General features: G+C 40.6%; 2 protein-coding genes across 4 annotated transcripts; both read left to right on the top strand.

Moving 5' to 3' along the window:
• The first annotated feature begins 1,804 nt into the window (after nucleotides 1-1,804).
• On the top strand, nucleotides 1,805-10,363 carry LOC108440646 (regulator of G protein signaling 9 binding protein). The gene is made up of 3 exons (XM_017719613.2): nucleotides 1,805-2,857; nucleotides 4,997-5,303; nucleotides 7,337-10,363. The coding sequence occupies exons 1-3, from the start codon at nucleotides 2,771-2,773 to the stop codon at nucleotides 7,699-7,701; spliced, it is 759 nt and encodes a 252-aa protein (XP_017575102.1). The 5' UTR covers nucleotides 1,805-2,770; the 3' UTR covers nucleotides 7,702-10,363.
• A 1,302-nt stretch (nucleotides 10,364-11,665) lies between these two features.
• Nucleotides 11,666-23,476, top strand: mcur1 (mitochondrial calcium uniporter regulator 1). 3 transcript variants are annotated; one of them, XM_017719609.2, is made up of 9 exons: nucleotides 11,673-12,161; nucleotides 18,102-18,221; nucleotides 18,336-18,439; nucleotides 18,763-18,864; nucleotides 19,670-19,711; nucleotides 20,401-20,472; nucleotides 20,580-20,633; nucleotides 20,787-20,901; nucleotides 22,668-23,476. In XM_017719609.2, the coding sequence occupies exons 1-9, from the start codon at nucleotides 11,789-11,791 to the stop codon at nucleotides 22,721-22,723; spliced, it is 1,038 nt and encodes a 345-aa protein (XP_017575098.1). In that variant the 5' UTR covers nucleotides 11,673-11,788; the 3' UTR covers nucleotides 22,724-23,476. The 3 variants fall into 3 exon arrangements, with proteins under 3 accessions (XP_017575100.1, XP_017575099.1, XP_017575098.1); XM_017719611.2 differs by lacking the exon at nucleotides 22,668-23,476 and having other exon boundaries at nucleotides 11,666-12,161; nucleotides 19,670-19,715; XM_017719610.2 differs by lacking the exon at nucleotides 19,670-19,711 and having other exon boundaries at nucleotides 11,672-12,161.
• Nucleotides 23,477-24,658: the final 1,182 nt, after the last annotated feature.

Below are 24,658 nucleotides of genomic sequence, written 5' to 3'. Positions count from 1 at the left end.
GTGGTTTGAAACAAATAACAGCTTATATAATGCAAAACACATTAACTTCTCTATTAAAGATTATTTTTTAAATAATTAAAAGATTTTAAAAGATTAATTATAAAATAGCACTGATATTTCATATATGAGTAAATCCCACTTCCAACAATGTATATAATGATTATATACATATATATAAAATATACGTTATTATTATATACCTTATATATATATATATATATATATATATATATATATATATATATATATATATATATGTATATATATGTATGTATGTATATAAAAAATACACTTCACTAAGGAAGTGGTTCACATGCAATATCCAGGGCAATCCCGCAGCTATATTTCAGGGATTATTTAGACCTGCATGTAATCGGATTTGTCCTGACACAGAGGTCACTCAGCCTTAACCTGCCTGTTATGTTTTATGTAGGATGAACAAGAACTAATGTGATGTATCTGAATCAACATATTGATATATTGATTCACAATAGCAAACGGACAGACCTTCATAAAGGACAGGGAGAAGTTTGTTTTTAATTATACTTAGCCTATTTGTGTGACTAATTTAGCTTAAATTAGAGATCAAATAGTTCAGTCTTTTTATAGCAGTATGTATTATATACCAATTCTAATCATGAGGACAATTAAACCATGAAATATATGCTCAGCATTACAGAAAATAAGGGCCTTTGATATTTTCTTTTGGTTAATGATAAACACAGAGTACATGTTTGTATTAAATAACTACTGATGTGCAGTACATATGAATGACTCTTTAAAAGCTCTCAAAGGGCATTCATAGTTGTCGTGATGAAAACCTCAGAACGTCTTTTGAAAGGAGACAGCCCATTAGTCAACGCTGCAGGACAGCTCAATAGAAAAAGAGTCAAAATGAACAAAGGACACTCTTTTCAGGTCACTTCAGTTCAAGTTCATGTGAAAGCACTAATCCCGCTATCATTAAGCGTGAAGATCGTTCTGTTGTGTTTCCTAATAAAAGTCAACACACATGTTACAGTAAGGTTACAGGAGGATAGTCCACTTCTATTCAGTCACGTTATACAGGACTGCAGCAGTCTTAGACGTGAGAATTTTAGATGTAAAGCCGGTTACCTGGGCAGAATGCATTAATTTGTTAAAAACTACAAAAATAACATTACAATATGCACAAATGAAGAACACATTATAATTAGGTATGGCATATTTGTATTGAGCAGGATTCTCTGTTTGTTAACACTGTTAGCCTAGCAGCTCCTGTTTTAAACTCAAGAATTTAGACAGCAAACTTGTCTTGGATGATCAACTACATTTAAGGTCATAAATTTGATTTGTCGTCAATTTTTTTATAGAGAAAATTTCAGCTCGATTTGCAGCTTGTCGCTTCTGGCTAGATTGCAGCTACAATCACCAGCTCCCACTGCAAATGATCGGTGGCCTGCTAACGTGAACGCAAAGTCCTACGTATGTGCAAATATAGTTGGCCCATAAACTTGCGGACATCATCTCATCTTGTGGAGACTTATAGGAGTCTTATAGGACTTATAGGAAATATGAGATGACATCACCCTTGAGCTGGATGTGGGCCCAGCAAAGTATTTTAGCAGACCAAATAAATAAATGAATAAATATGTGGTAAAGCCAATTAATTTTTGCGGGTTGGAATGGTTGCATTCCTGTGGTTAACATTAACATGAATCAGTATGGCTTTTGAAACAGTCCTGTGCTGCTATTTGTCCAATTATATACATTTATGTAAAGGATGTAGCTGAAGGCAGCTCATCAGAAAAGATCAGGGCTAGATATCAGATCAGAAAGCAAATAATTTCACATCATTTTACAGATTTTATTTGCTACATGAAAAGAGAACTGTACGTTTTTCTGGCATGTCATTGTCCATGGCACTGGACAAAAGAGGAAAATTAAATCAATTCAAATGAATCTACTCACGTAGAAGAAACCTGATGTAACTACCTTCACGAGTTTTATCTGAATACCACTGGTCTGGACTACTTTTCACTACACATTATAACTAATATCTCATTAGTATAACTGTTTATTAAACATCATGTTTATGAACAGGTATGTTTTATGAGGCAGGCAGATGCTATCAATTGATGCATTTTAGGAGACTTATAGGAGATATGAGATGACATCACCCTTGAGCTGGACATACCAGTGTACCAGCAATAGTAGCAAAGAAAAGACCCCCACCCTGCTGCATTTTACTCAAAATAGAGAGAGAAAGGGGGAAAGAGGGAGAAAGGGAGAGTGGAATAGGCAGGCATTGATAGAGGGGGTTGTTTATGGAACTGAGGAGGTGGTGTGTTCTCATGTTCCAGCATCGCTTTAAATCTCAGCAGCAGATAATGAGCTTAGCCACCCTAGCTGGCCTATGTCAGGACACAGGGGGCAACTGCTGGATTAATACAACCCTGCTCGCGACTTAGCCACTGCAATCCCTCTTCCTTTTCTCCTCCTTTTCTGTTGAGCTGTTTGGACACTTTTTTGTCATTTTTTTAAAAACTTTTTTCCACACAGGAATTCTGGATGATATTTTCTTTTTTAAGTGGTTTTCAGTACCATGAACTTCAAGCAGCATCTTTTTGCTAGTTAAGTTCGGGATGATAAGGACGACTATGGTCCTACCTGGCCTCCAAAAAAGCAGGAGGAGGTGAAGCCGGAAAGTTGAATTCAAGCTGGGTGAGACTTTCACCTTTTCACATAGCAGGACGGGGGTACGACCCTGTCCACCGGAACAAATAGTCTCATGCCACTCTCTAATGCGAAGGTTGCTGATGGAACGTCTGCACATCCCCTGCAAGAGGGACAAACCATGGTGGACTCCCTCACAAAGGTGAGTTTCATTTGGTTTGTGATCAAACTAGTAATTTGCTAAATTGTGTTACATAAGTTACATAAGTACACACTAACGTGGGTTAGGATTAATACAGGAATGAAGACTGCAAAGACTACATTTCTGATTAGTTAACTTTGCATATAATCTATTTGGGAAAAAATGAAACACAAAGCTATGTATGTTAAAGAATAGGAGTCTATTCATACATATGGTCACTCTCTGAACAACATATTGTATCTACAAAATGATGATGTGCTTGATTTGTAATGGAAGTTAATCAAATCATCAAATCAGATTTATTTGTATAGCGCTTTTTACTACGGGTGTTTGTCAGCTTCACAGAATTCCAGAAAAGACAATTGTATGTTAATGTAGTTAATGTAAAAGTTAATGTAACCAAATTTAAGTAACTTTGGACCCTTTCAATTGACCCAGTCAGCATTACATTTTAATAGAATTTAATAGAATAGAGTTTTCAAATATTACAAAGTGAAAACCACAAAAATGGAGATACAAGTTTTTTGCACAACAAGGATATGTGAACACTTGGAAGCTTGTTATATTTTAGGTTGACAGAAGGTTTGTGTAAACTTGCATGAAATTTAACTATGATGGCGAGCTGATTTTTGCTTAAGATCTGAGGATTTAGTTGTGCTGTGTCCTCAATTCTTTGAGTGCAACACTGTTAACATGAAAGCATCTTGAAATGGCACGTGTCCCAGCCTAAGGGTAAAAAAGCACTATCTCTGTGTGGGGATGTACTATGGTCCACTGCATGATTACTTCCATTGTAACTTACAAGTGGAAGCACTCTGAATTCAGCAAACAGATCTATGAGTTGAGATCCAGCAGGAAGACTGATAGAGAGTAGAGAGATCAATAAATAAACAGACAGACAGACAGACATTCAGAATGCGTTTAATTTCAATGTAAATTTTTCAATGATTTGCTAAATGTTTTTTTTGTTGTTGTTGTTTGCTAAACATAAAACAAAATTTATAGCATATTTTATGGGTCAGGTTTAACTTTTCCAATCTGTTAAATTCAGCAAACTGCACTAAAAAGTGAAAAAAAATCCCATATTATGTTGTTCCCTGTAGATGATCTCTTAACTTATTTTCAACAAAACATGACATTTGGAGTGCTGGGTTAAAGCATGAAACAATAATACTTATCCTGAAATAGACCTCTTAGGACAAGTAGCTTATCAGTAATATTTGTTGCACACAGTGGTCTGCCGTGCAAAGCCAAACTCATGTTTGACTAACTGACAACCATTCTGAAAAAGGATATGCATTCAATTTTGCTTGAGTCAAATGTGTACATCGCTCCCACTTGTATAAAATATGCTATTTTAACACATTTGTTGCCAAATGTAAGTAAACTACAAGACCAAATTGTGATGATGCATTCGATTTTATCCATATGGAAATGATATACACATTTGAATGAAGTAAATGCATCTCTTTTTTTCAGTGCTCTAACCATTGTGAAAGGCTCATTGTGAATGGATGGACTCATAAATTCTCAAATATCAGATTCGCAGTACCCCACTCTTTGATCAGCCTTAAAGGGCTCCTAGCATAGAAAACATGAATTTCCTCACTTTTTGAAATCGATAAAGCATGCTTAAGATGATGTCATATACATTCACTGAGCACTTTACAGAGAACACCTACATTCATTGTCCATTTTATCAGCTCTGCTTACCACATAGGTGCACTTGTTATTTCTACAATTACTGATTGTAGTCCATCTCTTTCGCTGCATACTTTGATACCCTATTTACTCTGTTCTTTAATAGTCAGGACCCCACAAGCTCTTCAGTGCTGTATTAGTGGACGTATACCATAAAGAGAGGTTGAAAAATGATGATTTAAAAATTAATCATAATTTGTTTGGAACATAAAACCAAACAAATATTATAAGTGGACTGAAGAACAAAAAGACAAAATACAAGAAAATGTAGGATATGGGCCCTTTGAGAAGAAACTGAGATTTTGATTAATATGAATGAGAATATGAATACAATTACTTTTGTTCCCATGACAATCTGTGTGTATACTACATCAGACTGTAGTTGAGCAAGATCATGAACGTGTACATTTATGTTCTGTTTCTTCTCTGATTATATAGGTGGTGGCATGTTACCGGCACCTGGCTTCCTGCATCGGCAGCTCTACGGACAGTGCAAGTCTGCGGCAGGAGCTCCGTCAAACCAGAGAGCGAGCTCAGAAACTCGCACTGTCCTGCCGCAACCATCTAACTGCGCGACTCCGGGACAAAGCTCTGTCTGAGGAGGACAGGAAAGAGACAGAGCTGCAGTGGGTGGCCTTCTCCTCCTGCCTGGAGCTCTTTCATGCAGACATGTGCAAGGTCTACCACATCGGCAACTGTTTCTCAGTGGCCAAAAACAGTGCTATGGTGCAGACCGGCATGCAGGGTGAGCACATGGCTGTGCATCTCTGTGATGGTGCCATGATTTCCAACCTTTATATTCTCAGATCAGTTCCTGATGTGTGACTCAGTATGACTGGCCCAATTCTCACCTAATCCAAAACACACTCTCTGATTATATAAGGGCATTTGTAATGGCCTATCAACCATTAAGTCTTAATTTCTTCTGTCCACTGCATTGTGAAAACTTTAAAGCTGTACTATGTAAGATTTTTTTTTGTTAAAATTAAAGTTAAAACAGCAAAACGTAGCATTACTGAGTGATAAGGTAAAAACACAACAAAATATGGTGTGAATGTGCTGCTGTAAGTCACCCTGTTTAGTCTAAAATAATAATTTAAAAGTCAGACACATCATGTCAAGAATCGCTGGAGTTTTTATGACCACGTCGTCAGTATTTATGCATTAACATCTCATGCAGTCTCAGAAAGAAGCCCCAGCTCGATGTTTAGATCTCAACTGGAAAGTCAGTGTTATAATGATGAAGATATGATTACAATAGTAGATAATTCAATTACATCCTCAGACGATGTCCTACACCAAGTTTTGACTGAGTTGTCCCTGAATAGTCTTTCAACATCTGCTCAGGGAAAGCGTCAGAAGCACAACTGATGTTATGAAATATTCTTCTGCGTGTGATGTGCAATTATACATTTCCACCAGTGAGGTCTCCAAATCCTTAAAGCTTACATCGTGTAACTTTAGAGGAATAGTTGAAATATTTCATTTACACAAATGTCCACTCACCCAAAATATAGTTAACAAGCCAAAACATAATTAGTGTCCTAAATTTTCTTCTTTAGTTTAGAGTACCTAACAAATGCGAAAAGTATGTTGCATAGATAATGACAGTGACAAGACTCATCCTGAATCCTGAATTATGGCCATGGCAGTGATTGAAATGGACCCCTACTCTTTCATTAGGATTATGCTATATGAATCATTCTACTGAAGCAGTTCAAAGTCAGAGTTGAAAGCAAATTTTGAGCTTCAGCTTTAACTGACCCTATGCCTTGATCAAGTATATTTTATTAAAACGTTTAATAAAATATTACTACCAACACAGTAATAATGCCTCCAAAAATTTACCAAATATTTTGGTGATTATTGTTTGGTACTGACAATGGTACTGGCACTGATTTTCAGACCTTGGGGGATGCATTTACTTTAAAACAGTGGGATCTAACTGCTCATGGGATGCTCACTTCCTGCTCTAAAATGCAGGGGTGTGGCCTAATAATGGTGTAATATTTCTGGCTGTTGTAGTCCATTAGGCAGTTCTCACACTTTCTAACAAATCCTGATGTTTGTACACAAGGAGTCTTGTGCCCCAAATGTTTAGTTTGGGGCTATGATGTCAGATATAAAATGTTTTCTGAATTAAGACTTTACAATTTGCATGATGAAGAAGTGGCAGCTCTTATCTATTTAAAAATTGACTGATAAAATAAAATAAATAAACATATTAAATAACAATTAACTTTACCACTTATTGAGATTAATACCTTTTAGAAGAGTTTTATGTAGTTGATCTTAGTGCTAAAAGAAATTAACACTTGCAACTTTTAAAATACCAGTGCTACCTGCTGAGAAAAGAAACAGAAGCAACATAAGCTAGTCTACTTAATGTTTCTTAGCAACTGACCTCAGTTTCAGGCCAGTGTGCACTGATTTAGGCATGTCATTTACATTCTTAGGAGTTAATTGGTGCACCTTAGCTTCAATTACTTGTTAGCTACGTTATTCTTGTAGCTGAAGCTCAAAACTAAAGGAACAAACTTTGGACACCAAACATGTCTCGGCTGATCATTTGCATTGATGTAAATATGTAAATTTGATTTGTAGCCAAATTATTCTTTATATATAAAACATATACAACACAGACATTCAACATTTATTTTTATTCTAGTGCAAAGAATGTGGTTTCATGCCTTTTTTTCTACTTTCGTCAAGATATTTGGTAAAGTTTATATTATAAGCTGCAATTGCACTGATTGACTGATTGACTGTGATATGCAGGAGGTGCCACAGAAGTAGCAGCCCGTGCCCTGAGCATGCCTGACCTGCAAGAGCACAGTGACGTACAGACAGCCAGCATGGAGGGCCTGGACCAGAGCCAGCTGGAGCAGGAGATTGCGCAAGTGGACTGCACTCTGGAGGACATGGAGATGAAGGTCAACGTGCTGCGCTGGACAGTGGAAGCAAGAGGACCTCAGTATGCTGATCCAGTTAGTGCTGACAGTGCGTCACTAGCTCTCCTGTCTGTTGATGAAGACGTGTCTGGGAGCTTTTGTGACCGCAGCCAGATGTTTGTGGTGCTTCTGCTGTGTGGCGTGGCCGTCGTTGCTGTGGTGCTCTCTGTGTGTGTGGTTTTCCTGGCCTGAAATGCAGCCTTGATGTGGCTTTCAAATGCACCATGTGCTTCACGTGTATTGCTTGGAGAGGATGGTGACGCCTCTTTCGAAGCCTCCAAAAAAGTGACCTCAGAGAATTGTTTCTTTAAGGAGATGGTCAGTGACAGCAGTTTTCGCGGTGGAGAAAAGCTCAAGTTTATTATCTCATCACAGCAATTTGGCTTCTCTTGCCCTCACTATTTTTTTTGTTTTATCTAACAAATATTAGCATGACGGAGAGTTTACATTTGAAAAGTTTAGCACTGACCCTGACCCTGGACAGCATATTTCTGATATATTTTCCTAGTATGAGGTCCAATGTCTCTTGTCTCTTGATCCAAGGTTAATGCGTAATTGGTTTGAGGAAATGAATAGTTAACATACAACTTAAATATTGTTACACTATATGGCCAAACAGTAAGTGAACACCATTCCTAATTAATTCAGGTGTTTCAGTCAAACATATTGCTGACAGGTTTAAAATCAAGCACATAGCCATGCATACTCTACAGACTAACACTAAGAGCATAGTGGGTCATTCTGAAGAGCTCAGTGACTTTAAATGTGATTTTGTCATAAGATGCTAACTGTGCCACAAGACAGTTTGTAAACTTCCTGCTAGATCTGCCCCATTCATCTGTAAGTGCTTTTATTAAGTCCTGCTCAGAGCCCTGATCTTGATTACACTCAAAACCTTTGGGAATTGAAAGATAAATTGTGAGCCAGGCCTTCTCGCCCAACATCAGTGCCTGACCTCACAAATGCTCTTTCGAATGGGTACAACATCCACAGGCAGACTGCAAAATCACGTGGAAAGCTTTTTCAGAGGAGTGAAGGCTGTTGTACATGCAAAGAGGTGGCAGCTTCATATTAATGCCTATAGTTTTGGATTGGGATGTCAAACATGCTCGGCCTAGAAGCATGCTGCCCAGATGTACACATACTTTTGGCCATGTAGAGTACATTACAAATACGCAGTAGGGATTATGTCCAGAAGGAGGTGGTAGACAGCAGCAGCTCAGAGCCAGTAAATATATACTTAACTATATACTGGTGAAAGCTGGTCAAGATGCCATTTTTTGGTTAATGAATATGAGACCGCTGGTTGATAATGTATACAGTTTTTGAGGATATTGTTTGGACTAATTAAACTTTTTTTCTAGTGATGGTCAAAAGGCATCTTTGGATGACTTTTACAAGAACACTACTAGATAATACATCAGCACACCCTCTATGGTTCCCTTATTACTGCATGCCACTTTGTGGTTTTGCCAGGAGGGAAACCCTGTAAACCTCAGTTGCCGTGAACAATGAAAACTGTAGCGCTCATTTCTGCAACAAGAGAAACTAGCTAGTCGCTAGTGAGTCTAGTATGCATTTTTTGGTGTTTGCAAGTTTTGAAATAGAGCAGAGAGTCAACATTCAGCAAGAAAATGAGAGATTGAAAAGCTTCAAATAGGAGGAATCTGGCAAGATTTATCCATAATCTAGCATAAATGGTAGAGTTGAGTCTTATAGGTTACTATGGCCTTCAATAAGATGATTCAAACTGCTGAATTTTCCATCATTAAGCACTCATAAACATTTTCAAGCTTACACTCGAGCACAAACCATGGAAAAGCAATCATACTTTTGTATACTGTGATGTTTTATTATTCATCTACAACAGAGTGTGCTCATGTATTTACTGCAAATACTGTATAATAAAAATTGTACATTTTCCTTTATTTCCTTAATTACATACCTTGAAAGCAATAATAGATGTGCACCCACCCACCTAAACCTCCGACACCTCCCTCTATTTCATAGTCTTTATTCTTGCATATGTGAAAATAAACAAATTAATAAACAAAATATCCAGAACAAACACTGACATGCTCTCTTTTAAAGCTGCTGAAATATCTGAAATGATAAGTATATGATGAGCTCTCTACATGTTAAACACATATTGCACCTAATTTGGACCCAGATGGAAAAAAAATTGGACATATAGTTTTATATTTTTGAATTGCATTTGAAATAAATTGCAATCTATGCCGACATACATTCCAAATATTAAAACCTATTTCAAAATGTATTGCCATATTAACCAAATATATGTTAAAAAGACATTTATTTTAAAACGTGTGGGGAAATATTTCACCCAGAAATGTACCACTGAAAAATAAATGTATGTAAATGGATTCAATGGATTCAAAAATACACAGGAAAATGTGTGAAAATAGCCAAAGTATTTGTCTAATGCACTCTAATACTGTTTGTATACCTTTTGAAATACATTTTATTCCAGTATCTTAATTTGCTAGTTATTAATACACTGTGAAAATGCAGTTACGATTTGATATCTTTATTTTAAATATATTTTGTGCTGTGTTACTGCATACATACATGGTTAATGCAAAGTACAATGCAAAACACAGAAGTCAGTACTGTTCACGGAGTTCATGTATATTCAGTTATATCTGCAACTTTTGTTAAAACTACACACAAAATATGACAACAAATATAAATATGGATATTTAAAAATACATATTTAACAAAAATATTTAGCAAACATCTGTTTGAAAAGTGCATTTGGAATATACACTCACCGGTCACTTTATTAGGTTCAATTGCTTGTTAACACAAATAGCTAATCAGCCAGTCAGGTCATGGCCGCAACTCAGTGCATTTAGGCATGTAGAGGTGGTCAAGACAACTTGCTGAAGTGCAGACTGAGCATCAGAATGGGGGAAGAAAGGTGATTTAAGTGACTTTGAACGTGGCGTGGTTGTTGGTGCCAGACTGGCTGGTCTGAGTATTTCAGAAACTGCTGATCTGCTGGGATTTTCATGCACAACCATCTCTAGGGTTTACAGAGAATGGTCCAAAAAAGAGAAAATATCCAGTGAGCGGCAGTTGTGTGGAGGAAAATGCCTTGTTGATGTGAGAGGTCAGAGAAGAACGGGCAGACTGGTTAGAGATGATAGAAAGGCAACAGTAACTCAAATAACCAACCAACATCTCTGAGGAACATTTCCAACACCTTGTTGACAATATGCCACGAAGAATTAAGACAGTTCTGAAGGCAAAAGGGGTCCAACCTTTTACTAGCAATAAATAGGCAGTACCTAATAAAGTGGCCGGTGAATATATTTTAAGCACAAAGAAAAAAAGTGAAGACTATCAAATGTATGCTGACATGTATGCGCATACACAAACTGTCACACTGAAACTGGTTTTTAGCTTAATGCCAATAAAAACTATTTCCTAATGTAAAATTTGTTGCTAAATGAAGGTCTGAGCCATTTGGTGGCCCTAAATGACATAGTACCTGGGGTCTAAAACCCACCCTCCCACACTTTCCAACAATTAATTTTGAAAGAAAATAAATAAATAAATACTGAGGATGGATTTTGGCCTATTATGTATTTATGGCAGAGAGGTTAATGCAAGGCACGGAGACAAAAATAGCCCTCAAAGAAAACTTCAGTTTTAACATTATATACCTTTTATAAAACCCAAAAGACATGTATAGATTCACTGGATATGTTGGATAATAAATAAAATGGCTTGTGTTGTGACCCCTGGTTCCTACCATCACCACTTTAAAGAAATCTGTCAATTTCTCTAAAATGAACCATTCCACATCAAACCACCCTGAGGGACTTGGACAACTCGACAGCTCAACTGTGCAGAAATGTTGAAAAATCAGTGAAATTCCTAAAAAAAGTCTTTATTTTCTCTATTCTTCTTCTTCATTATACTGCAGTTGTACAGTAATACATTGTGTGTTTGTTACAGTGTACATTTGGTTAAATTGCCCTGTTTCTTTTTTCACATCAACATAACCTGTTTTGGAGAACATTTTCATAAAATGTATTAAATGCCAGCGCTAATAAATGTGAATATTTTAGTACTGAAGTCTGTCACTATTTCGACGAGTTTGTTTTACTGTAAGTTTCTTGTGCTGACGTCATTTCTCACGCCCTCTAGTCAGGAAGCTGTGGCCTGCTGAAGAGCTCAAGAGCTGAAAGTCTGAAGGGCTTTTTTATTTTTACTGTTTTGGTCACGGAAGTAACACGAAACTCCGTGAGCGATGCTGGTGAAACGTCCTCACACCGTGGCTCCTCTGAGCGCTTTAGGGGGTCTAAATAAATGCTGCTCTTGTCGTTTTCACTGCGGCGGTGAGACCCGCGGAGCTCTGGCGGTGCCTCTCCGCCGCGCCGCTGCTCTGAAGCGGCGCAGCAGAGCGGAGCTCCCCGCTCCACTTCCGCCAGCGCTGGAGCTGAACGGACAGAGGCTCGGGCTTCGTGAAGAGACCCACAGTTTTCACAAACTCTTCTCGTTCTGCCAGAAAGCGACAACACACCTGACTTTTGCAGTCGGACCTTCGCTTGGTGGGACGCAGCTTCACTGTGGGGCGGAAAGAGTCCCGTTTCTGAAAGGCCTGCGGCGCCTGCTGGTCAGAGGTAACGTTAACCTGACTGACCTCAGTTACCTCTGTGTACAGGCGTCATGACGCGGACCCTGCGGTTAACATTTACTCCCACGTCATTACTTTACAACAATTGATTTATAATAGAAAACAACTATTTTGTGATGTTACAGCTGACACTGAAGAGCACATGTCAAAAAACCCAAACACGTCGCTTTACTATCCAAAAACACACGTGATCACTGAAGCGTGATTACTTCATGATTGAAGTAAATGTAATTAGTTTCTGTACTTAAGTAGTTTTTTCTGTACTTTACTGAAGTTTTTGCATTTTGGGCGACTTTTTACTTTCACTCTACTACATTTCAAAGTCAAATATCTGACTTTTTACTCTGCTACATTTTGAGAAATCGGTCGTTCCTTTTGGTTTCTGTGTGTATAAAAACGTAACATGTCAAAACAAAAGAAGCGCAAAGCAAGAGCACCAATCAGGGCACAGCGGTCACTTTGTTCTGAACTTGTTTTGACCTGTTGGTCATACCAACCCAGTGCAGCACACAGTTCAACGTCAGTGCAGCAGCGTAAAAATACATACGTCTACCTAAATGATGGAATTAACCTAACCTTGTGTAAATAGACCACAATATGTACACACACATGCAGTCGTGACTGACATGTTTCTTTTTTTCTGAATTTATACAAACACTACACCTACAGATCAATACAGTAAAGGAAAACTCATTTGTGATCCTGAGTTTAAAGCCAGTTTTTATTTCAGCTTGTAACTAATTTACGAAGTAATCTTAAACTGAAACTTTGCTTGTGTGTAAAAGTGATTTCAGAGCCACTCGGTTCTCCCTGATGGAAACTGTTTACCTTCAGTGTTCTGTGCTTATGATCATTTTAATAGACGTCAGCATCGCTAATTAATGATGTTCTATTAAAAGGCTGGTTTACCAAGAGAGACACTGGAGGATTTTCACCTAAAATGAGTTCATGAAGCGAGTCTTGTTATAAAAATGATAACAGGACATCAGAGCCATAATTAATCTTTTAGTACTTTTACTTTTGATACTTAAGTACATTTGAAGGCAAATATTTTTGTACTTTTACTCAAGTTGAGGTCTAGAGTAAGGACTTCTACTGGAACAATATTTTACCTTGGGTATCTCTACTTTAACTCAAATACATGATTTGTGGACTTTATCCACCTCTGTAATACGCTTTTCTGAACAGTGTGGATATCGTCAGTTCTTGTAGAGCACTGACTGACTGCATGTTTCATGGTTCACTGACAGTATTTTTAAAAATGTAGCGCAACTGCTTCTTTTTTCTCTGTTCCAACCGATCAGATGTCTGAAAAATTAAATATTGTGACATATCGTGTATCATGAAAATTATACACAATATTATATTAGTATCACAATATTATGTTTTTGCCATATCACCTACTTTTATCTTGTAACATGTCCCAGCGCCACATTTACGTTACTAATTACGTTATTTCTTCATAACCTAATGATTTGGTATTAAAGGTGTTTAAATGTTAGAAGTGCACCACTCTAGTCCTGGAGGGCCGGTGTCCAGAACAGTTTGCCCACCTAATTCAGCTTCTCTGATAATTGCCAGGTTTAGTGGGTGTGTTTGAGTAGGGCAATACCAAACTATGCTGGAACAGCACATCTGGCGCAGCTCGTCCTAAAACAACCAGAACAGAGTAGATTTATAGCTGCTGTTCATGCTTTTGACCACTAGGTGCTCATTAATGAGCACTGGTTTTAAAAGCTTCTAGTCCTGAACCCTTTTTCTATACAAAGGAAATCTTCACTGCCTCAGAATGCTACTGATTTTATACCTGTTCATAAATTAAATATGTCCCACACAATTTCCCCTCAGAGTCAGAGTCACACATGTGGTCTTAGAAGTCTAAGTATGTGACAGATTCTTAGAGGGCACCAATTGTATACAAATGCCCATTTAATGCTTCTCGTTCTCTTCTTTGGATAATCGATGTGATAAAGTTAATGTGGCAGTGATTCCAACATGGTGGAATCAAACACAGAAAAGACCAACCTTTGTGGAAAAACACTCAAGAAGCACATCTGCTTTTGACTTTTCATAAATCAGACAACCTTAAACATTCCCAAATATGATATCCACCATATGCTGATCAGAAATTAGAACTCTTATTCTCTACACTGTCTCCTGACTTCATGTCTGTAACTTAGCAAGTTACACTCTTTTCTGCCAAGGAAAGAAAGGAACCTGCATTAACCTCATGTTTGACTAGTGAAATACTAGTTTTTGTACTGTGGTTCTGTTTCTCTTTATTTACTTTTAAACAAGTCATTTCCATCCATCCATCCATCATCTTCCGCTTCTCCGGGGTTCGGGTCGCGGGGGCAGCATCCTGAGCAATGAAGCCCAGACCTCCCTTTCCCCAGCCACTTCCACTAGCTCCCTGGGAGGGATTCCGAGGCGCTCCCAGGCCAGCTGGGTGATATAGTCACGCCAGCGTGTCCTGGGTCTTCCCCGTGGTCTCCTCCCCGGTGGACTTGCCTGTGACACCTCCCAAGGGAGGCGTCCAGGAGGCATCCTAACAAGATGCCCGAACCACCTCAACTGGCTCCTCTGGACGTGAAGAAGCAGCGGCTCTCCCGGATGACCGAACTTCTCACCCTATCTCTAAGGGAGAGTCCAGCCACCCTGCGGAGGAAACTCATTTCGGCCGCTTGTATTCGCGATCTCGTTCTTTCGGTCATTACCCAAAGCTCATGACCATAGGTGAAGGTGGGAACGTAGATCGACCAGTAAATCGAGAGCCTTGCCTTATGGCTCAGCTCTTTCTTTACCACAACAGACCGGTAAAGAGCCCGCATCACTGCTGACCCAGCACCAATCCGCCTGTCAATCTCCCGCTCCCTTGTACCATCACTCGTGAACAAGACCCCGAGATACTTAAACTCCTCCACTTGAGGCAAGAGCTCATCCCTGACCCAGAGAGGGCTCTCCACCCTTTCCCGCATGAGAACCATGGCCTCGGATTTGGAGGTACTGATCCTCATCCCGGCCGCTTCACACTCGGCTGCAAACCGATCCAGTGAAAGCTGAAGTTCACGGCCTGATGTCCCCAATAGGACCACATCATCTGCAAACAGCAGCGATGTGACCCTGAGGTCACCAAACCGGACACCCTCCATCCCCTGACTGCACCTAGAAATACTATCCATAAAAATTATGAATAGAATCAGTGACAAAGGGCAGCCCTGACGGAGTCCAACTCTCACTGGGAAAAAGTCTGACTTACTGCCGGCCATGCGAACCAAACTCCTGCTTTGTTTGTACAGGGCCTGAATGGCTCGTAGCAAAGAGCCATGTACCCCGTACTCCCGAAGCACCTCCCACAGAATACCCCGGGGAACACAGTCGAATGCCTTCTCCAAATCCACAAAGCACATGTGGACTGGTTGGGCAAACTCCCATGAACCCTCCAGAATCCTGGAGAGGGTAAAGAGTTGGTCCAGTGTTCCACGACCAGGACGGAACCCGCACTGCTCCTCCTGAATCCGAGGTTCGACTATAAGCCGGACTCTCTTCTCCAGTACCCCTGCATAGACCTTACCAGGGAGGCTGAGGAGTGTGATTCCCCTGTAGTTGGAACACACCCTCCGGTCCCCTTTTTTAAAAAGAGGCACCACCACCCTAGTCTGCCAATCCAGTGGCACCATCCCCGATGTCCACGCAATGTTGAAAAGGCGTGTCAGCCAAGACAGCCCCACAACATCCAGAGCCTTGAGGAACTCGGGACGGATCTCATCCACCCCTGCAGCCCTGCCGCCAAGGAGCTTTTTAACTACCTTAGCGACTTCGGCCTCAGTAATGGACAAGCCTATTCCCGTGTCCCCAGACTCTGCCTCCTCACTGGAGAACGTGTTGGTGGGATTGAGAAGGTCCTCAAAGTATTCCTTCCACCGCCCAATGACGTCTTCAGTCGAAGTCAGCAGCACACCATCTCCACTATATACAGTGCTAGTGGCACACTGCTTTCCCCTTCTGAGTCGCCTGACGGTTTGCCAGAATCTTTTCGGAGCCGACTTAAAGTCACTTTCCAAGGCCTCACCGAACTCTTCCCACACCCGGGTTTTTGCCTTGGCAACGACTGAAGCCGCAGATCGCTTGGCCTGTCGATACCTGCCAGCTGCCTCTGGTGTCCTACAGGCCAATCATGTCCGGTAGGATTCCTTCTTCAGCTTGACGGCATCTCTCACCTGGGGTGTCCACCACCGGGTTCGAGGATTACCGCCCCGACAGGCACCAACTACCTTGCGACCACAGCTACAGTCAGCCGCTTCAACAATGGAGGAGCGGAACATGGCCCATTCTGAGTCAATGTCCCCCACCTCCCCCGATATCTGGTCAAAGTTCTGACGGAGGTGTGAGTTGAAGATCAATCTGACAGGTTCTTCTGCCAGACGTTCCCAGCAAACCCTCACTATACGTTTGGGTTTGCCTGGTCTGACTGGCATCTTTCCCCACCACCTGATCCAACTCACCACCAGGTGGTGATCAGTTGACAGCTCAGCTCCTCTCTTTACCCGAGTGTCCAATACACATGGCCGCAAGTCCGCTGACACGACTACAAAGTCAATCATTGAACTGCGGCCTAGGGTGTCCTGGTGCCATGTGCACTTATGGACATCCTTGTGTTCAAACATGGTTTTCGTTATGGACAAACTGTGGTTTGCACAGAAGTCCAAAAACTGAACACCACTCGGGTTCAGCTCAGAGAGGCCATTCCTCCCAATCACACCCCTCCAGGTCTTACAGTCGTTGCCCACATGAGCGTTGAAGTCCCCCAGTAGGACAATCGAGTCTCCAGGAGGAGCCCTTTCAAGCACCCCTCCCAAGGACTCTATGAAGGCTGGGTATTCTGAACTGCTGTTCGGTGCATAAGCACAGACAACAGTCAGGACCCGTTCCCCAACCCGAAGGCGTAGGGAAGCTACCCTCTCGTCCACCGGGGAAAACCCCAACATACAGGCGCCGAGTCGAGGGGCTATGAGAAAGCCCACACCTGCCCGCCGCCTCTCACCATGGGCAACTCCAGAAAAGAAAAAAGTCCAGCCCCTCTCAAGGAGATTGGACCCAGAGCCCAAGCTGTGTGTTGAGGTGAGCCCGACTATATCTAGCCAGTATCTCTCAACCTCGCGCACCAACTCAGGCTCCTTCCCCGCCAGTGAGGTAACGTTCCAAGTTCCAAAAGCCAGTTTCAGCAACCGAGGATCAGAACGCCAAGGCCCACGCCTTCGGACACTGCCCGATCCACAATGCACCGCACCCCTACTACTGCCCCCCCCATCGGTGGTGGGTCGATCGGAGGGGGGACTCATGTAGCTCCTTCGGGCTGGGCCCGGCCAGGCACCATGAGTGAATGCCCAGCCACCAGACGCTCGCTGGCGAGCCCCTCCCCCAGGCCTGGCTCCAGGGTGGGGCACCGGTAACCCTGATCCGGGCAGGGTACACAAGTCCGGTTTTGTTGTCCTCATAGGGGTGGTTATGGATCACACTTTGTCTGGCCTGTCACCTAGGACCAGTTTGCCATGGGAGACCCTATCAGGAGCTTTTGCTCCAGACAACATAGCTCCTAGGGTCCTTCAAGCACACAAACCTCTCCACCACGATAAGGTGGTGATCCATGGAGAGTCATTTGTCATTAGAGAATTCATGTACCTGCTCAAGTTGTTACATTGTTACATTACACTTTTAGTTTTTTTGGAACATTTTGGATGTTATCAATATGACTTTCCAATGGTGAAGAAGGGAAAGATGATATAATGATACCTTCAGAAGTGCTTAATGCAAAAAGAAGTAGGAATCACATCTGCATGATGTGAAGAAAGTTTCATAGCATTCTTTGATATGCATATTTTTGGAAAGCTGTGCTAACATGTATCCCTCAAACATTTCATTGCAGAGTTGAGCACCTCTATCAAAGCCATGCAGTACGACTTGGGTAGGACAGACCTCGTGAAGTCTGGCCACAGAAAACTTATGTTTGATACACATGCGATGTGTCAGCTGGTGGAAGAGAGAGGTTAGAATATTTCTTTTCATTTGAAAATTCCTCTTATTTCCATTAAAAAAGGCTGATCTAATGTTGTCTTAAGCTGATCCAGAGTGAGTGATTAAAGTGATTTTTTTCCCTCAGGGTTCACAAGCCAGCAGGCTGAGGTTATCGTCAAGATGCTGGTCAACACAACCAACTCCAATATGGATGTCATTTATGGTGACATGGTGACAAAGACTCAGCAGGTAAGATTGTTATCATTGTTTTGAGATGTGCTCTTCAGTTGAATTTTTGAAAGCTGCAGATGTTGGATGGGTTAAATCTTTGTTTTTTTTGTAACAGAATTTGGAAACTCTGTGTTCGGTCTTAAGTTGGAAACCTTGACATTTAACAATAATTTATTGGGTCAGAATGTTTTATCTAATATAGATTGCTCTCAAGATAGATGATGATGACCTTTTTGTGTTGAAATAATTCTGGAAATGCAGATATTTTTCCATGAGTTATTTGAGGATTTTTGTTTCTCAAACTTATTCTTTGTTTCTCACCTCTCTATGCTATTTGACAGGAAATCATGCTGCAGAAGGTCATGTCTCACATCACTGCAGTGAAAAAGGACATGATCATCTTGGAGAAAAGTGAATTCTCTGCATTACTGGCAGAAAACGAGGTAACTGTCTAGGTTTTCTTTGTGATATCTGTAGTACTGTCCAAAAGTCAGAGATCACCCTTAAAGTATTTAATGTCCAATCAACAAAACCAAGGAATGGGAGTTCCCAAAACTGGAATTAAAAAAAGTATAAGATCAAGGAAAATATCTGGTATTATTGAACTAAACTCTACTAAACACTTTTTTTATTATTATTTTTTTTCACTATTTGTCAGGTTTGACATGGGCTTAGAGATAAATGGGTGTTTTAAAATGCAGTCTTACAGATGTGTTATTTGTGAGGGTGATAGTGATTTTTTTTTTAATCATTTTAGTTATTATGGACTTGGGTCAACCATCCAGAGCAATGGACAGTGTAGAAAAGAGGTGAAGAAGAGGGTGCAGGCTGGGCTGGAGGTGGCAGAGATGAATATGCTGAGATTTTCATTTGGAGTGACAAGGATGGACAAGATTAGAAATGAGCAGATCAGAGGGACAGTGAAGGTGGAGCAGTTTGGAGATAAAGCCAGAGAGGCCAGGTTGAGATGGTTTGGACATGTGTTGAGGAGGAATAGTGGATATATTGGTCAGTGTTGGAGATGGAGCTGCCAGGTAGAAGGAGAAGAGCTAGACCTCAGAGAAGGTTTATGGATGTAGTGAAGGTGGACATGGAGATGGTTGGTGTAAAAGTAGAGGAGGCAGTGGATAGGGCAAGATGGAGGCAGATGATCCGCTGTGGCGACCCCTAAAGGGAGCAGCCGAAAGAAGAAGAAGATTATGTTAACATTTTTATTAGTCATCTGTGTTTTTCTGCTTCTTTTCACAGAGAATCAAGGTTGAGCTTGTCCAGCTGAAAATCCAGCTCTTTGTAGGTGTATATTTATGCTTTTTTATACCCCCATATCCTTACTGAGAAATGCAGTTGGCTAAGCTGGTTGCATTCTATCATTCAAGAGAGCACAGTTGGTACAGCTGCTCTCTGGATGAGAAGAATGGCTTAGTTCCTCTCTGTCCATCTACAGCCATGGGCACGTGCTATTTCTGATGTACAGAATTAGGCAGTCAGTGCTCTGCTCCAGATGTTTTTTGCTGTCTTATGATGTTACATGAGCACTTGCCTTCACACCCCCAGATTAGCTGGTGCCACATGATTGGGCAGATCAGACAAGAAGTGGCCATTAGTGAAATAGTATTTGCTATAGTTACCTTTTGAGCTCAAACTGGTCAAAAGTATTTTGAAGCCTCCAAATGGGTTTGACAGAGCAAGATCATTTAACTGTGAAGAATGCTTGAATGTTACTTTGTTGAATTACCTGCATTAAGGTTAATTTAAGGTGAACTGTACAAATTGAGCTAATTCTGTTTTGCTGTAGATTTACAGCAATTTCTCTGTAATGGAAACACATATTTTGTGCGTATGTTTCACCTAACTGCCTGAAATTCTGGACAAAGCGGTTAAAGATGATGATGATACACAACTGAACTGCCTCAAAGTGAGTTGAGTTGTAATCCAGCTGCAGTCGTAACATGTTCTTACCTGATTTTCTAAACTGCCAGGATGTGATGAACAAAGTACGCTTAGACAACAAGTTGGTTATGAACTCGGAAAAAAGTCAGGTGAAAGAGATGGTGAGTCCTGCATTTCCTGAATCAAGAGTATTACTGTAGGGTAATGCAAATACAGTGAAGAAGTTTCCAGCTGGTGTTTCTACATTTTAAAGCTTTTATCATTTCAGAAAGCAGAACATGAAAAGAAGCTCCTGGAGACAAGGAACGAAATGATGGAGATGGTAAATTAATTTGTTTATGATTTTATTAATGTGCATTTATTATTTTGTTCGAACACCTCTATATTGGCAGCTAACATCCTTGTTCTCTTTGTTGTTAATCTGCTGACAAATGTCATGATCATCTTGATGTTGTATGGTTTATTTCTTTCCCAGCTTAATGAGCAAGACCGTCATGTGTCTCTCAACAACGTGAAAATCGACACTGAAGTGGCTGGCCTGAAAACCATGCTGGAGTCTCACAAATTAGACAGTATTAAATATCTGGCAGGTAACGGATTTTTTTGTTTGTTTCCTAATAACTTAGCCTTATTTGCATCACTGTTTCTCAACTCCAGTTCTGGGGATCCCTGTGGCGGTGTTTGAAATTTCATACTGCTCATGTGTACTGACTGTGCTAAAAAGTAGCATGTAGTGTCCAGTACACAACGGACATGAATTTCCCCAGAACATCAGATATATCCAGAATACTTACTTACTGCTCTGGCCAAGTATTCCAGTATGCAGCAGAGCTGTCTTCATGAATAGACTGTATCCCAAAATGCTGGTCTTGAGATAGGCTTGTTTACATCATCTATGTATCATATGTCTTTGAAAAATAGTAACTATTGAATTACTGAACAGATACTGTTCCAGTCTTTCCCTCTAATATGGCATATGGCTTTTGTCGTTTTTTGGATACTGCTGATGAAGAGTAACATGCAGTATACACTTATATAGTGTCAAATGCTGCTTGCATTTTAAATATTCTTTGTACACCTCGTCCAAGTCATGAAGGGCATGATGATACCCTGAGGAGCTGAATCAGGTGTGTCGAGGCAGAGAATAGTGAGAAACTGAAGGCCTGAGGCTCCCCAAGGAAGTTGAGAACCTTTGTGTTAGCTCTTTCCACCATAACACATTGCTTCTTTTTAGTGAAGACAAATAGTTTGTCCCAAGCATCATTTAGTGTCCCATCATGCTCAGAGAATGTTGAGCACCTGTCAGCACCACATTACCTCAAAAACACAAGATTATATTATACATTACAATGTAATGGGGGAGAAAAAAATCACCTCATCCATCTGTTCCTTGAGAATCAGGTTTCTCAAATACACTGCCTAGCCAGAAAAAAGGTCACCACCTCGATTTAACTAAGCAAATAGGTAAGAGCCTCCAACTGGATAATTACTGCATGGGTGATTATGTTTCAGCTGGCAACAAGTTTTTTAACCCTAACTGATGCAGTGAGTAGCTTCCCATTTGTTAAACAGCCATGTCGAAAGGCAGCCTGTGGTCATGGAAAAGATGTTAATCATCATCGTCGTTAACCGTTTAGTCCAGATAGGGTCACGGTAGCAGTTGGGAGAGCAGAGAATCCCAGATGACCCTGTCCCCCGCAACTTGGAGATTTAATCCCTCAAGTGGGTCCTAGGACAATCCCGGGGTCTTATCCTGGTAGGCCGTGCCTGGAACACCCCCACCTGGAGGCGTCCAAGCGGCATCCGAATCAAATGCCCGAACCACCTCAGCCGGTTCCTCTCTATGTGGAGGAGTAGCAGCTCTAGTCCGAGCTCCTCCCGGATGGCAGAGCTCCTCACCCTATCAATTAGAGTGTAGCCTGCCACCCGACGAAGAAAGCTTATTTCCGCCGCTTGTATTCACAATCTCATTCTGTTAGTCATTACCCACAGCTCATGACCGTAGGTGAGGGTTGGGATGTAGACTGAAAACCCTAGAGATGGTTGTGCGTGAAAATCCCAGTAGATCAGCAGTTTCTGAAATACTCAGACCAGCCCGTCTGGCACCAACAACCACTTAGCTATTTGTGTTAACAAGCAAATGAAAAGGTGTACCTAATAAAGTGGCCTGTGTGTGTGTGTGTGTCTGTGTGTGTGTGTGTCTGTGTGTGTCTGTGTATATATACATATGTAATATAATTGGTATGATTGAAGCCCTCAGCAACCAATATACTGTAACTGTAACTCATTTGGGGTGCTTGTGTCAGACCAGACCAACAAGTTCCTGACTTCTGTTTTTTATTTCTGACTTTCCCAGGTTCAGTGTTCACATGTCTCACAGTAGTGCTGGGATTCTATCGAATATGGATGTAACTGTGGGATGATGAACTTCTCTGCAAACAAATGACAAATCTGAACAAATACCTTAGCAAGACCAGCAAAGCCAAGAGCTTAATCACAATAATCTCACAGTTCAGTTGCTTCACAAGCTGATATGGCATTGTGATATTGTGTCTGTCAGGCTCTGGCATTCCTGACTCTGTTTCCATGTGATGAATCTTTCAGCACACATTTCAGTTTCTGACAAATATTTTTTCCATTTCCCTTGTTTTACAGGTTGCTTATGTGCAAAGCAAACAGTGTAAAAACCAAGGCTTATTGTTATTATAATGCAGTAATAAAACTTTTAACCGAAGCCCATTACTTTTGAAGAGCTGCATGAGAAGCAATGTTTTTTTTCCATACATGAAGTTACACAGAAGGTATGCACTATCCAAGTGTGTTCAGATATTTTTAATGTCATCTTTGGAACCACAGTTATGCTGCCTATGTTATGCCTTGTTATGCTGTCTAGGTGGTTCCCAGCTGTGATTTTAGTTAAAGGCCCGGTTATTGTGCTATAATGTACATGATAAAATATCTTCCGTATGAAATACCAAAGAGCCTGAAAGACATCATCAGTTAGTCACTTTATGTGTAAATATGAAGATATAACCTTGGGACCACCTTGTCTTTTGATAGACTGAATTATTATTGTTTTTTGGTTTTTTTTTTGTGAGTTTAGTAATGTTGTATATATGATATGCAGATACAGTATAAAAAACATAAATAAATCTTTAAAAAGTACCACAATGTGTTATATATAAGTGTTACGTGGAGCAAGGAGGCGGATGCACGTGCTGAGATAAGCGAGATTTATTAAGGGCAAATCCAGGGTCATAGTCGTAACAGTCCAGGTTCAGAGATCCAACATGGATTGATCGGGGGACAGACACCAGAATCCAAAACACAAAACAGTACAAAGACTACAACTACAACGCAACCAAAATACATCAAACAGTTCAGACAACAATTCAAACACCAACAAAGACCACTAACCAGACCGGGTAAAAAACAGGGCTTAAATACATAAGGGTAACAAGGGACAGGTGCAAACACAGGTGGAGACAATCAGGGGTGGAGTCATGAAACGAGGGGGCAGGACTAGAAAACCAAAACAAACGCACATGGATAGGACAGGGAGGGGCCAATCGTGACAATAAGGATCAATATGTTATATATTTCATCTGGTAAAATATGATTTGGTGCTGTTTTACAGGGTTAGGCTCCTTAATTCCAGTGAAGGCTAATATTAATGCTACAGCATAAAGCGTATAGACCTCTGTAGTCATGCGTCATTCTATAGTCCGCATTATACCCGTATTAGGAACTCCGGGTCTAAGCCCCATTTCTCTATGGCCATAATGAATAGGGTTTTAGAAAAATCGCTCTATCTGTGTTAAATACAGATGTTCAGCACCCGATACGTTTTGTCCTGTGAACATTTCTCCCGAACTGGATCCTCCAAATTACGAGGTCGTAAAGAGCTATAATACTAATATCACTACATGAAAGCTAAAGCTACTGTGCATCAATTTGATGTCAATAAGTCACTAAGCTACACGAAACCAAGGCGAGCTGAGCCGGTGCTCTGATGAGCTGTGCTACCGTATCAAAATCTTCTGCAGTAGCACATATTTATGGGTATGCTTGTAAATAAAACTGGGTGGGGGATTTTTGATAGGCTAAAACTCCTTATCAAAAATACTATTCTTGTTAAAACTACGAGGCTGAATTTAGTTTCTTTTTTTGCAGCTTCTTGTTTGAATATTCCTGTTCTACCTTAATGGCTGTGAGTAGCCGTCACAAACATTAGCAAACAAGACAAAATACTGACCTGTTAGTTCGGTGAAACAGCAAAAAATAAGTTAATGTCACTCAGCTGTTAAGCGTTAACAGTGGAACCTCCTCATATCATGCCTTTCAACC

The sequence above is a fragment of the Pygocentrus nattereri genome, chromosome 2, assembly GCF_015220715.1.
Source record: "Pygocentrus nattereri isolate fPygNat1 chromosome 2, fPygNat1.pri, whole genome shotgun sequence".
In the NCBI taxonomy this organism is placed as follows: domain Eukaryota; kingdom Metazoa; phylum Chordata; class Actinopteri; order Characiformes; family Serrasalmidae; genus Pygocentrus; species Pygocentrus nattereri.
Note: the sequence above shows the minus strand (reverse complement) of the source record. Positions and strands in the feature narration are given on the sequence as shown.